A 12,415-nucleotide genomic window follows, 5' to 3' on the forward strand; every position below is an offset into this window, starting at 1 on the left:
ATAAAGAGTAATTTGAGTTTATTACGACTCACCAGCCGTTCACCACTCCCTCGATGTTCAGCATGGGTACGATTTTGAAGATATAGTCGTCCCGCAATTTAGCGGCACAAGCTGAATTACTTAACAATGCTTCCAGAGTCCCATGCATTACCCACGAAGCATTGCTCTCGCCAGGATGTACTCTCGACGTCAGAAAAATCAGTTTTCTATTCTACATACGAAGATAAGACTTTAGATTAAGCTCCCCGAAGGCTTAATTTTTCTTCGCGACTAACCTTTAAAGGATTGAGCAAGGTCTCCGGTGCAGTAATGGTAAGAAGAGGATTCTCGTTACCATTGAGCGTCTGGCAGAGAGGTTCTGCACGAAAATACAGATTCGTGGCATCGATCTTACGCAGCCATCTCCAGAGATTCGTTATCAGTTGACTGTACGTGTATGGGAAATGGTACGCCAAATAACAAATGTCATTGGTGTGTGGAAATGTGACGGTGAAAGACGTTGTAAGGTAGTTTTTGCCTTTGGCAGGTCTTTGATAGGAATTCCTGTAGTAGCATATATCCGCCCCTATTCTCACCCAGCCTGGTCTACCGAGTACAGCCTCCGTCACGCTGAATAGTATAGGCTTCATACCAAAATTGAATTGCGAATTTGCTTTCTCGCAGTTGATAATGTTAAACGTGTAAGGAGTATTCGCCTCCATGTTGGCCACCTCAAAATAGAACCACTGATGGCTAGAGCCACTGTTCACGTCTGGCGTCAGTATCAAATCGTACTCTCTCAAATCTATCTGTAACCAAGTAGAGTGGAATTTATATAAAAAATATCAATTATAATAGATCAAAGAAAATTCATTTCCAACTCGCACCTGAATGGCTTTTCTCAGATTTCCACTTTCGAAACGAGACTCGAACACCAAGCTTTTCGCATCTGTCAGTCTCTTACCGATCCTCTGCTCATCGGTATTGCTCAAAAGTCGATTGTTCGATGTCTGCAGTCCCGTTTGGCTAGGACTACTCGACGCGAGTGCATCAAGATCGTACACAGTCTCGTGCATCATTGTTTCCGAATGGAGACTGCGTTCGACGCATGTTATAAGCTTTGCTCTACAAACTTTTCTATCTTTGCTGTTCAATGGCTCAGCCTTCCCTATACAGTCACCACCCACTAAATCTGGATATGCTACCTTAACAAAACTAATAATACTCTTCACTTTACTGGCAGTGACGCAGTAACAATTTTGCTCTGACGTATCCTCGGATATATCTTGCAGCATTCTCAAATTCATCTTTCTTCGATCTTTTGCCCTATCCGTAGACTTTGATTGATCTTTGCCGAGCAATCTCGATCTGATACCTTTCATATCGGAGAGCTCGGCTAATTTTTCCGCTGACGACAGGCAAAGTTGAGCTTGCAGGCTGCCCAGTTCCTCGAAGAAGACATTATAGCTGAAAGGAATAACGTGTTTCTTAGTAAAGAAAGAAGACACTGGAAATAAACTCAGAACTATGATAATTTTAATTACTGTACTTTATCAGATCCTCCTCGCTTCGTCGACAAGTGAAAATTCCAGCAAAGAATTTGTTTTCGTCCACTTCCTCCGTTTTACCATTAATTGCAGGTGACACACCGTCTTCCTCGTCAGCCGAATCAACGTCGCTGTATTGTCTACCCAGTGAAGTCACGCTGTTGGCCTGGAAATGATTTATCTCACTTTAAAGAAAACCCACAAACCAAGAATCCGAATGGGGTAACATTATTCGTAAATCTTGCAAGGAAATTCTTCGTTCTCTCTCTGTATTAAACATTCACACCTACATGTACACGAGGATACATCGAAGCAACATGTTAAGTGTTACGTTTCACCAGTTACGTCATTTGGTTCACCGTACAAAAATACGCACCTGGCTGTCGATGTCACTCCCACTTTCTACGCTGTTTGCTCTAATATTCATTTCTGGCAGCACGAATCTGTTATACATAACAGAAAACAAATTACTATTTTATCGTATCGTCTATACACTGATTTATAGCAATTAACGTTTTTGTGCGGACTCTTTGATGGAAGAAGCAAAAAAAAAACAAAAAGGAAAATCTCATTATCCGCGCAGGATAAGACTTTTTTTTCTTTGACTCGAAATTGCTCGCGTAATAAGAGTTTTGGAATGTCGGTGATAAAAAGTGTAGTATGTATAGAAGCGTGGAATATCGATGGAATTAAAAGTTCGCGTGGAGAAGCAATGTTCAGGAAAATTCGAGCAAAGGAGTGAAGCAAAATGGCCTTGGGTGTTTCATTGACCTTGCTGGCGACATTTCGGGCACTGGGAGCTCTCTTTTTTCGAGGCACTGATTGATTATACCGCATATGCGCGACAACAGACAGTCGTAGGCCCTATCCTCGGGACTGTTGGCGCAAAACCGGTAGAGTAGCTGCAAACCATTGTTCGATTTAATAGCCTTCCTTGCAGGTTCTAAAAGCAACAGAAAAAAACATCACCTAATGCAATTTCAATATAAACTACTGATTCGAATGCTCTCAGAAGCCCTTGCACGATACACTGGACGTAACAAAATTATCGACTTGAATCTTGTTCTTTTGTGCCCGATTAAATTTTATTTACAGAACAATCAAAAATGGTGATATAAAAAACTTGTAATTAAAATTATTTCCAGCAGGTAAGTGGAAAAGTATTTTTATTTTTTTAATACTATATATACTAGCAAGTCTTTATTTTGACACCCTGTATACTGATATTCTTAGGACAGAGAGATGAACCGGAAATGATCGTAGCTCATGGCACTTTGCGCAGTGCTACAGTAAACTCACTTATAGCGCAGAGGTGATGCAGAGTGCTGAGGGCAGAGCTGCAAATTTTTAATCTCATTTTGCCATCGAATTTCTCCCATCTCTCGAACAGCCGCATCAGCAAGAACACCATGCCTACTTTCACAAATTTGATGCAGCATAACTCTGAAAAAATAATGGTTCGAGTAACTTGCTGATTCTTGTTAATTAAAACTGGCTTATAACTATTTTTGACAAAAATTGAGAACTAGCAACTACGAGGTGCAACTCACTGCTGCTGGTACAATATTTGAAACAGTCCAGTAAGGTTTTTAATTTAAGCTGCGGAGTGTATCCGAGACAGAGGAAAGTCTTTTCAAAAGTGCCCACAATGCCGTCCTTCAACAGAGCCAACAACGCAGATGCTATTGAGAGTAAATAAAAAAAAAGTCAGTAATAAGAACCTTTAAGGTCAACGAGACGATTATATGGGACAGAAAACTTACGTGTTCTCGATAAATTTCGAATTATCATCAACAGAGGTAGCAAAGTTTTACCATTATTATAATTTAACTTTAGCAGAGCATGAAACAATTTAATCCCGTTTAACAGCTTCACTTTGGACACGAATTTTGGATCTCTGTGTGATATCTAGCAATAAAATGTTTCGTAATGATCGTTAAAATACTTTTATCTTTAATAGTGGAGTCACAGTGTTACGCTATGTAATAGTTCATTGGGTCTAAATGCTGCTAATTAATATTTTATTACGTAACAATGTAACGGGAAGTATGTAATATCATTACCTGACCCAGGATCCAAAGAATCTCTTGCATAAGTACGTCAGTAGTAATACTGTCCGAATGCAGCAAATTAATCAAAAGCTTGATTAAAATCTGCGTGATTCCTAAATTAATGAGTTGTGTGATTGCCAGACGGCGGTTGCTCTCTACGATGAAATCAGTTTGACTAGTGAAAAAAATTGAGAGAACTGCGAAGTAACATAGTCATACAAACTTTTTAGAGCCTTGAAATTAAAGTTACTCGATGAATTTTTATTCTTCGATCCTTTTGGTTTTCCACTTTTTATCAGTCTCGGTGAGATGCACTCGTGCAAGATCCCAGCGATATTGCTGTTCGCCACGAAATCTTTCGAGTTCTAGAAAATAATTCAGAGTGTTAATCCAACTTTGTTATTAATGCGCCCCTGGCGACGCAATTGTTTATAATTCGGTACAAGACATGTATTCGAGTATTCATAAATTTATCGCGAATCTAACTTAAAATCTATTTTATTGGCTATGATAAATCCTATTTAATTATTTTCAAATCCTGAGAATTGCATCGTATTTTAAAGGGAATTTATATTCTTTGGCGAAACTAAGGCACTATTAATTATAGGAAAGCAGACGATATACGATATTTGTCAGTTTTAAGGACAACAAAGTTCTGTGCTTAACAAGTTTCTCGCGTGATCGTCAATCTAACAAAGGCGTACAACGCAATTATGCTTTAACGCGGTCTAGCCATGCTACTTGTTCATGGATAATTGCTTTTAGGCATGAAAATTAAGGCACTATTAATAAACACCGTAAAAGTGACTCGACTTATTTTCAAGTGTCCCTAAAACTGGTAATTTACTCACCTCCAGTGCTGTAACAAATGTTTCCATCGCTCCTGAATTTTTGCGCCATATTTTTTCCAGTACTCTTTCCCGGGTTCGACGATCTGAAAGAAATTAAATATGTACTTGTACATATATAATGTATTTCTTTTATATCTATAATTCTATACGAGAAGCTTTGCAGCTAAAGGCGTCTCGATATTTACAATCGGAGTGGCCTCTCAGGTGCTTCTCCTATTTACGATAAGGAGGAAGGTAGAAACGGTGAAGAAGCAGAAGAAGAAATGGCTGGAGCAATAAACATACAGAGAGAAACTTGGCTGTTGATTTGATATTTTATGTGTGCCAGCACGTAATTACGAGGACAGGTGTGAGTAACAATGTCATGCGTTCCATAAGATACCAGACATACTATACATTAGCAGAGTATGTAAGCTCCTATTTCAGACTTGACTGTCAGCCAATCGGTGCCAATGCCACGAACACCGTCCACGAAAAACTGGACGATATCAGCCATCTCCTGCCTCTCGTTTTCTCATGCCAATTTAACGAAACAGGAAGAGACCCGTCAGCCTCATTAATTCTACTCTATCGCGAACTCTAATTAAGCCCGATTTCCGTATAGTCTCGACGATTAATATTTTTGCAATCGACTATAAATAATTCTAAAAAAACGCTGTGGATACTATTAGATTATATATCCGCTGAATTTTGCAGTTTACACCACTATCGCATTATAAACTTTAATCGTCATTCGAGTGAAGATTGGTAGTTTTATATAAAGTAAAATTGTTAAATGGGATCAACGATTATTTTAATTAAAAGTCAAGTACGCAAAGCACACAAGTTTAACGCCTATTGCTAAAATTTGCGGTTTCTTGGATTAGCACCAACATAATTATTGTCAACGTGGCTGAGAGTCATTTCATATAATGGGAAGCGAGGGACAAAATTTTGTCCATTTCTTAACAGCTCGATACAGGGTACTCTGGCTTAGCTACACCCATTTTCCAAGAAATTCTCTGATTATGATCAACTTGTTCTCATTTTGATTCGATAAAAGTACACGGAAGCAACCTGTGCATATGCCATTTATAAATCATTGGCTCGAGCTCGTGAAACGCTCGGCGAATAAATCCTAATGTAATTGTTGGCAATGATTTATTGTTTGTAAGTTTGTCTATTTAACATTAAAGGAACACCGAGGATGAAATAAAAGATGCAAAAATATTCTAGCAAAATTGATACTCCGATGTTGTTAGGTGCATAGGTCTTCAGGCGTATCAATTTTGTGAAATTGCCTGCCTATGCTGCATAAACGATAAATGTGCAAAGTTCTCGGCTGATCACCCCACGAATCGTGAACGAGCTTTTCTAAGAATAGAACGCGAAATTCTCTACGAAAATGTTCAATCTGTTTCGACTCGTTCGAAACTTTATTGCGGCATTTACGGATTCGCGAATGCCTTGCTTCCGCTTATCGCTCAGTCAGAGGCAGACAAGTAAAATTGGAGTTAATAGTGGAGCTGTAATGCGGGATCGGCACGGAACCAAATGCCACTGACCCATGTCGGGTGTTATAATTGCATTATCATAATTGCGTGTCGAGATCGTGCCTTTGAAACAAAACAAAATGCCTTATCTCGAGTAAAAATAAAAACTTTCTTAAATACTTCAATTTTGCTCTCCGATTAAATCATGGTAAGCATGCGAGGTTATTTTCATAAATATTATGAATGAAGGCAAGAATTACACTGGATATGAAAATTTTATTGTTGAAGGAGGGCGTATGGAAGTATTTCATATATAAATACCTGAGGAAGTGATGCGCGCGTGAAGTTTGGCCGTTATGGTCCTAAAGGTATCAGCACTCTCATACGGCTTAGGTGCGAGCAATCTGAGCTTAGTTAGTAGCGCATCATTTATAGCTTCGTCCGTGCTTCTGATACTCGGTGACATCCTACTATTGAATATCATTGCATGAGACAATAACATTATGGAATTAGCTTTTAATACGAATACTTGTTAAATTTAACATATATATAAAAAAGAATGCAGCAATACCATTGAAATAACAAAAAACGCTTGTTTGAGGTAAACAAACAAAATTGTTAAATTTGTTATATGTCATAGATTATCGAATTCAATATCGCATTAAGTTTATAGGTATAGCGTTCAATCGTGCAGTATAGTATCATCTCTAAGCTACAAACGTAAAGCTATAAGCTTTAAAGAGATATAAGCTAATAAGCACAAGCTTTCGTCACTTTCTCCATCGTACAAGTAATTCGGTATGATGTGAGAGATTTGACTGGGAAAGACGTCCTAATTCTTTGAATTCATACAGATATTCTATAATATATGTATACATATAATATTAAATACACGGTATACTATTAATTAAGAGATTATCCAGAAGTACGGTAGAAATGTAAATAACGACAAAATCGAGGTTGACAATAAATTAATAAAGAAAAAAAAAACTGCAAAACAATCATTTTATAAATAATACCTAACAAAAATGGAGACATCCGTTCTAGCCGTCGTTTTTAAAATCCTCGTATCTGTGATAAAAGAGAACATAAAATTTACAACGTTCCTCGATCGATAATGAAGGACGGTTGTCTTGCCAATGATAAATGCAGTTTTGTGCAAATAATACAAATAAGAAACATGCAAGGTAAAAATTAATAAAGAATCAAGGTTACAGGACAAAGAGAGAGAGAGAGAGAGAGAGAGAGAGAGAGAGAACAAGATGTTTGCGGTTTTAAGATTGGAGTCCATATATGCAGAAGAAACACAACCCGTGTTTCGTCAAATAAATTAAACATGCGACATTTACTGATTTTCGCGATCGATATTGCCTACGCATAATCGATGAATAGAACCTTGCCATGTTGTTCGAGTATCTTGTAGGGCATCAATGGGCGCCTATTGGCCAGGGTCCAATAAAAGAGCGGGAGTCGCATCAATCAAGCTTTACGATAGCACTTAGTCAACGTCACATGAATTAAAATCAAACATTGGAATTTGCTGCTTCGCGGTACCAAGGTTAATTAGCGCGGGCAAACAACGATAAAAGCTGCCCATACAGATGAGCTGCGGTGCTGAAAAGCCACAGGGAAATGGGTCTCTCCTCGTTACCAATGCAGGAGCGCACCTTAAAAATCAATCGTAATGACAGGCTCGCCCTATAACTCGTCTACTAAATATACTGCAATACTACTCATCGATTAGTATAAGCAACAAGACGCACTAAATTCACACCAATTTTTACAGCAAAAGATAAATGACAAGATAGTAAACTGGAGAGGAAATCGATGAGTCGTCGTGGGGAAGAAACAATCATTTAAATCACTCGATCGGAAGGGGTGCACCGTTATGTTTTTATTCAGGGGACTCGTCATTGATCGATCATCCTTATCATCAGCATCGCGCGGAAGGAAAAAGGAGAATGTATGCTGAAGAACGAAGAATACCCACTGTGAATTCGTACGTATTGTTTTTTTTTTGTATGTGTGTTAGGCTAGACGGACGGAGGAGTATCACCGGCTTGTACGTCTGTATAAGTATAGAGGAAGGAAAAGGGGGGGGGGTGGAAAAAGCAAAGAAGCAAATCTCCGTCTGCCAGTGTGATCAGACACGTTATGGTGAACCGTATGGCTGCACTCGAAAAGGGAGAGATTATGGCCAGAGACGAGAGGCAACAGTGATAGGCGTCAACACGTATATATATATATATATATATATATATAAGAAAAGCACGAAATAGCAGGGCGATTCTTTTTGAATATAATAATTTGCGTGGACAGCGAATCTTTACTCTTCTTCCTCAGCATTGTTCGTCCTCTCCTCCGTCAATCGCACCTCCGTAAGGACCGGCGGCCGATTCTCCTTATCGCACTTGAACGACGAAGCACTTCTCATTACTTCTCTGTGTTCGAGAAATCTAAAAAAAAGCCCAGCACCACTCTCGATCGGGACTGACGTTAAATCGTCCTTCTACCCCACTCTTTCCGCTTCCTCGTTCAACCGACAAGGCCAAGGTGAATTTTTTCCGAAACCAATCAACCGTCCCTATCATCCACGCTTCTCCATCAAACGCGGATAATTCGATACGATCGACGGAGGCTGAAATCGTGCACCGCTGGTAGCCACGATCCCGACGAGTTTTTCATCGATTCAGTCGATAGAGGATTTACGGTGTTGGACGAATTTCGCGAAGCGATCCACGCGCATCGCCACTCCGAGGCGGTTTGACGTTTCTCGATGCCAAAACTATGTTTAAAAGCGCAGAGCCACACGCACGCACGAGGCGCCTCTATTTATACCGCAGCTGCTTTCCAAAACCGCGCCCCTTTTTCCCTCGTTCCCGAAATTTTCTATCGCAATCCTCGGCAAACTCACCCCTGCCCGGTTTCTTCCCTCGCTCATCGTCTTTCCTATGATTAGTACTGAGATTCGCACGCTAACTATTTGCGAGGGACCCCGACACCAGAGAGTTGCACTGTTTTCAGTCTGAATATATATAAATATAAACGCGTATATATAGCTCGGAAGGACGGTTATTCAACTTTCGGTGCTCGACTTGGTCAGCGTCCACTCAATGACGTTGAGATTCTTTATTTTATCCCTTTCTTATGATACATTGCGAGAGAGAGAGAGAGAGAGAGAGAGAGAGAGAGGGAGAGTTATTGCGATTTTATCTCGATAAACAATTTATTCGTGGTCTTTCGGTCGATCGTGTTTTTACAGATTGAAAATAATTTTTGGGACGAGCGTTGGGGAGTACAAAGTGCGGAAATAGAGAATAGTCTCGTGTTTACTGCTGTTTGCAAAAAAACAACACGATCGGCACGAAGCACAAGGGGAACCACTTGGCAAATTTCGGAGCGCGCTTTTGCGTTTTGCAACATTTTCCTAACGGGCTTTTTCCACAGAATTATTAGTCACGCCAAAAAACACCTAGGCATTAAATTATGACAAGCAGCTGAAATCATTGCAAAATTTTCATCTGGCGAATGAAATTATAGAAATGGCAATTATTAGTTTTCTCACCTTCCACTTCCAATTTTCATCGCTGTTGCAAAACATGCGGCAGAATTTGTGTATCGCTCTGACGATTTTTTACAAGAATATTTTCATAAATGAAAAGATAAGCCGATGCACTCTGTGTCGTATTATAAAAACTTCTCAAAATACTCAAGTCCGCACTCTCGTGGCATTGATCGTTATTAATAGAGCAGGATATCAGGATTTTGTAATTACATTCAGAAGTAAAGGGAGCAAAAGATATTGAGAGGATCCACTCGTAAGTACACCTGATTGAACCGCAATCGCGTGAAAATGTCCTATTTATCAAATCTTAGTGAAAAATCACAAATACTTGCACGCTATTCGTGCAATGAAAAAAAACCTATGGTAATTCATCTAATTTATCGAATAGGAAATGCAAGGATATTGCTTTAGATAAGACTTATAACTGTCGAACTTTAAACGAATGTAATTTTAAAGCTATAAAATATTCTTATAAAAAAAAGATAACATCTTAAATATCAAGGTAGAAAATGGCATCAGGTAAAAAGTCCAACGTGTAAGAAAAATATTTGTAAATTCCATTGTAAGTATTTTCCTTGATTGATGACAATATTCAATCATTCAGATAGAGCATCACACGTTTGAATCTTCAATAAATAATTTTCGAATAGGTTCTTTAATTAACATGGTACTGTTTATGGCGAATTTTCATATTAATAGTTTGCATTGATAAAACTGCATTTTTCTTAGGAATAACAGTAACAAGTGTAGAGAGGTAGAGGGGCTCGGAGGGCATACTTGAGACGAAAACTTATTTTACAATGACACGACAAAATTTGCAATCAAATTTATTCACGTTTTTTAAATGAAACTTCCCTCAAGGTTGAAACACTAATAGTTTGGTGCCGCGACTGCTTCACGCGTGTTTCAATTGGAGCCTAAATTTGAAAATAACAAATTGTACAAATAATTAAATAATACTTTCGAAATTACACATTTGCTTAAACGTAAAAGCTTGCTCCACAAATAGATAAATCTTCTTTTTACATACAAGTACTTCCTATAGAGTCGAATTCCTCGTTACTGTAAAACACGTGTGCAAAAGCACGTGTGGTATAATCATTTGCAAAAATATTTGTAACTGTAACAAAACACAGCTTATAAACATATTTGTAATTGTAATGATAATTGTTAATATACAAAGAAAAGAAGAAAAACAAAAAAAAACAGTCAACATTTTGACAACATTCTAAAAGAAAATTTTAAAAGAAAAAGCTGATATTGATAAACCTACCTAGCAGGAGTCATGAAATGATGATCGTAGCTTGTTGATTTTCTAGTTAACCTATAAGTGAGGTTATTTTAGCTAACAGTGAATAGGTGCTTTTCGCGAACAAGTTAATGCGAAAACACTGCTATACTACGAACAGTAATAAGGTAACGTAGTACAACCTGGATTGGTAAACACGGAAACTGGACAGACTGATTAGCAACAGTGCGAAGTTCCACGAGCTCTGTCGACGCCTCACGAGAGTTTCATTATCGATTACCAAAAATGGAGCAGCGCCTTCGTTTAAAATGTTTCCTTGTAAAATCATCCTCGAGACAATAAAAACTATGTTCAATATTCGAAAATGCTCGATTGGTTCTATATAATTAATGCTTATTGATCATCGGTCAAACTTGGTAAATCTACTTACAATAATTCCAAATTTTCTCTTGAAAAAAAAATTATTTGAATAAAGAAAATAATCGCCTCGACTGAGTCAAGTAGCGCAAATGGATTGATTTGATTTTTTGTTCGTTGTACAAGCAACGAGTTCGTTAATAATATTTATTAAGGACTGTTCGAAAAATACCTTGAGGATGACGAGCTGTGCTGCTCTTGGAGCAGCGTCTCTTGCTTTGGAAAGCTGATTGGACAAACAGCATGCGGATTTGCGATGGGTCCTGTACCACGAATTCTCTGACTAGCCGAAAGACCAACGGCAACAGGAACATTTGCCTCCCTTTCGCTTTCATTTTGACTCGTGGTCTTCGACAAATTCCTCAGCAACGCTGCTTGACTAACAATAAGAAAATATTGAAAAGACTACGAAAACAAAGCGTTTCTCTCATGCTAAAGGCATAAGGAACTATCTGCATTTAAAAGGGCCAAATTCTAATGTAACGGATGCTACTTATTCGCTCAATTTTTTCGCCGTCCGCAAAGCTTGGGATCTCATTAAGATTCATCACTTTTTCTGGGACTCTTTAACGAATTGTCAATATAACAAGTAGGATACAAAAATAGCAAATATTCTCGCGCTAGTCATGTTATTACTCTACCTACTACTTCACTATTTTCTTGGACAAACTACGTCTAATTGTCAGCATAGCTGCGAGAAGCGGTTAATTTTACGGAGCGTTCTCTACAAACAAGAGCTATTTACCTTGCTCCCTTGTTTGTCGCAAAAGCATCGACCATCTGAGAGATTCGTGGAATTCCGTCCTGAATTACACTTTCTTCATTTTTCTTAACCTCACTCATGCCGAAACTTCAGTTAATATTTCTACCGAAGCCTTGGCCAAGGCTCCGCTTAAGCGTCCTTTGACAGAATTTGTAACGCTGCATTACAGATCCTTAAACGTGCTGCGAAATTTGAACGATTCTGCGAAAGATGTCCTTTGCAGAGTTGACACACATCCATCATAACCATTTATGCTTTCAAGAACAAAACAATCCGACGTGAACTTTCTTGACGTTTTATCTATCAGTCGAGAACTGGAGAGTTACGATCGATTCTAGCGCGATCGATAAAAGAAAAGAATTACATAAATTTGGAAGATGGAAAATAAAAAAAAAAAGAGAGAAATTGATGCTTTTAAATTAATTAACGAAAGAGATATTTACTTTGATTTTCTTCGAGTTGCAGGGCGAACAAGTGTCGTAGAATTTTTATAGAAACGATATATCAACGCGTTTGTACAT

At 38.4% G+C, this 12,415-nt stretch overlaps 1 protein-coding gene across 8 annotated transcripts in view; it reads right to left on the reverse strand.

The window, feature by feature from the left end:
- LOC136774707 (cytosolic carboxypeptidase 1-like) overlaps window positions 1-11,329 on the reverse strand; it is a 28,607-nt gene extending 17,278 nt beyond the window's left edge. For 2 of the 8 annotated variants that reach the window (XM_066729134.1, XM_066729131.1), the window contains exons 1-14: window positions 8,231-8,701; window positions 6,222-6,370; window positions 4,429-4,511; window positions 3,801-3,942; window positions 3,590-3,732; window positions 3,290-3,434; window positions 3,077-3,208; window positions 2,826-2,969; window positions 2,298-2,469; window positions 1,903-1,969; window positions 1,529-1,692; window positions 867-1,446; window positions 276-788; window positions 33-211 (exon numbers count right to left, since the gene is read on the reverse strand). In XM_066729134.1, coding sequence (XP_066585231.1) covers window positions 33-211; window positions 276-788; window positions 867-1,446; window positions 1,529-1,692; window positions 1,903-1,969; window positions 2,298-2,469; window positions 2,826-2,969; window positions 3,077-3,208; window positions 3,290-3,434; window positions 3,590-3,732; window positions 3,801-3,942; window positions 4,429-4,511; window positions 6,222-6,370; window positions 8,231-8,334 — 2,717 coding nt within the window. In that variant the 5' untranslated portion in view covers window positions 8,335-8,701. Of the gene's footprint in view, window positions 1-32; window positions 212-275; window positions 789-866; window positions 1,447-1,528; window positions 1,693-1,902; window positions 1,970-2,297; window positions 2,470-2,825; window positions 2,970-3,076; window positions 3,209-3,289; window positions 3,435-3,589; window positions 3,733-3,800; window positions 3,943-4,428; window positions 4,512-6,221; window positions 6,371-6,919; window positions 6,972-8,230; window positions 8,702-9,465; window positions 9,501-10,738; window positions 10,768-11,303 lie in introns of those variants that run through there. The other 6 variants (XM_066729135.1, XM_066729133.1, XM_066729138.1 and 3 more) reach the window with 6 other exon arrangements.
- Window positions 11,330-12,415: the final 1,086 nt, after the last annotated feature.

The sequence above is a fragment of the Prorops nasuta genome, unplaced genomic scaffold (genome assembly GCF_024137725.1).
Source record: "Prorops nasuta isolate Cenicafe-Biocafe unplaced genomic scaffold, Cenicafe_Pnas_1.2 PNAS00006, whole genome shotgun sequence".
Taxonomy (NCBI): Eukaryota; Metazoa; Arthropoda; class Insecta; order Hymenoptera; family Bethylidae; genus Prorops; species Prorops nasuta.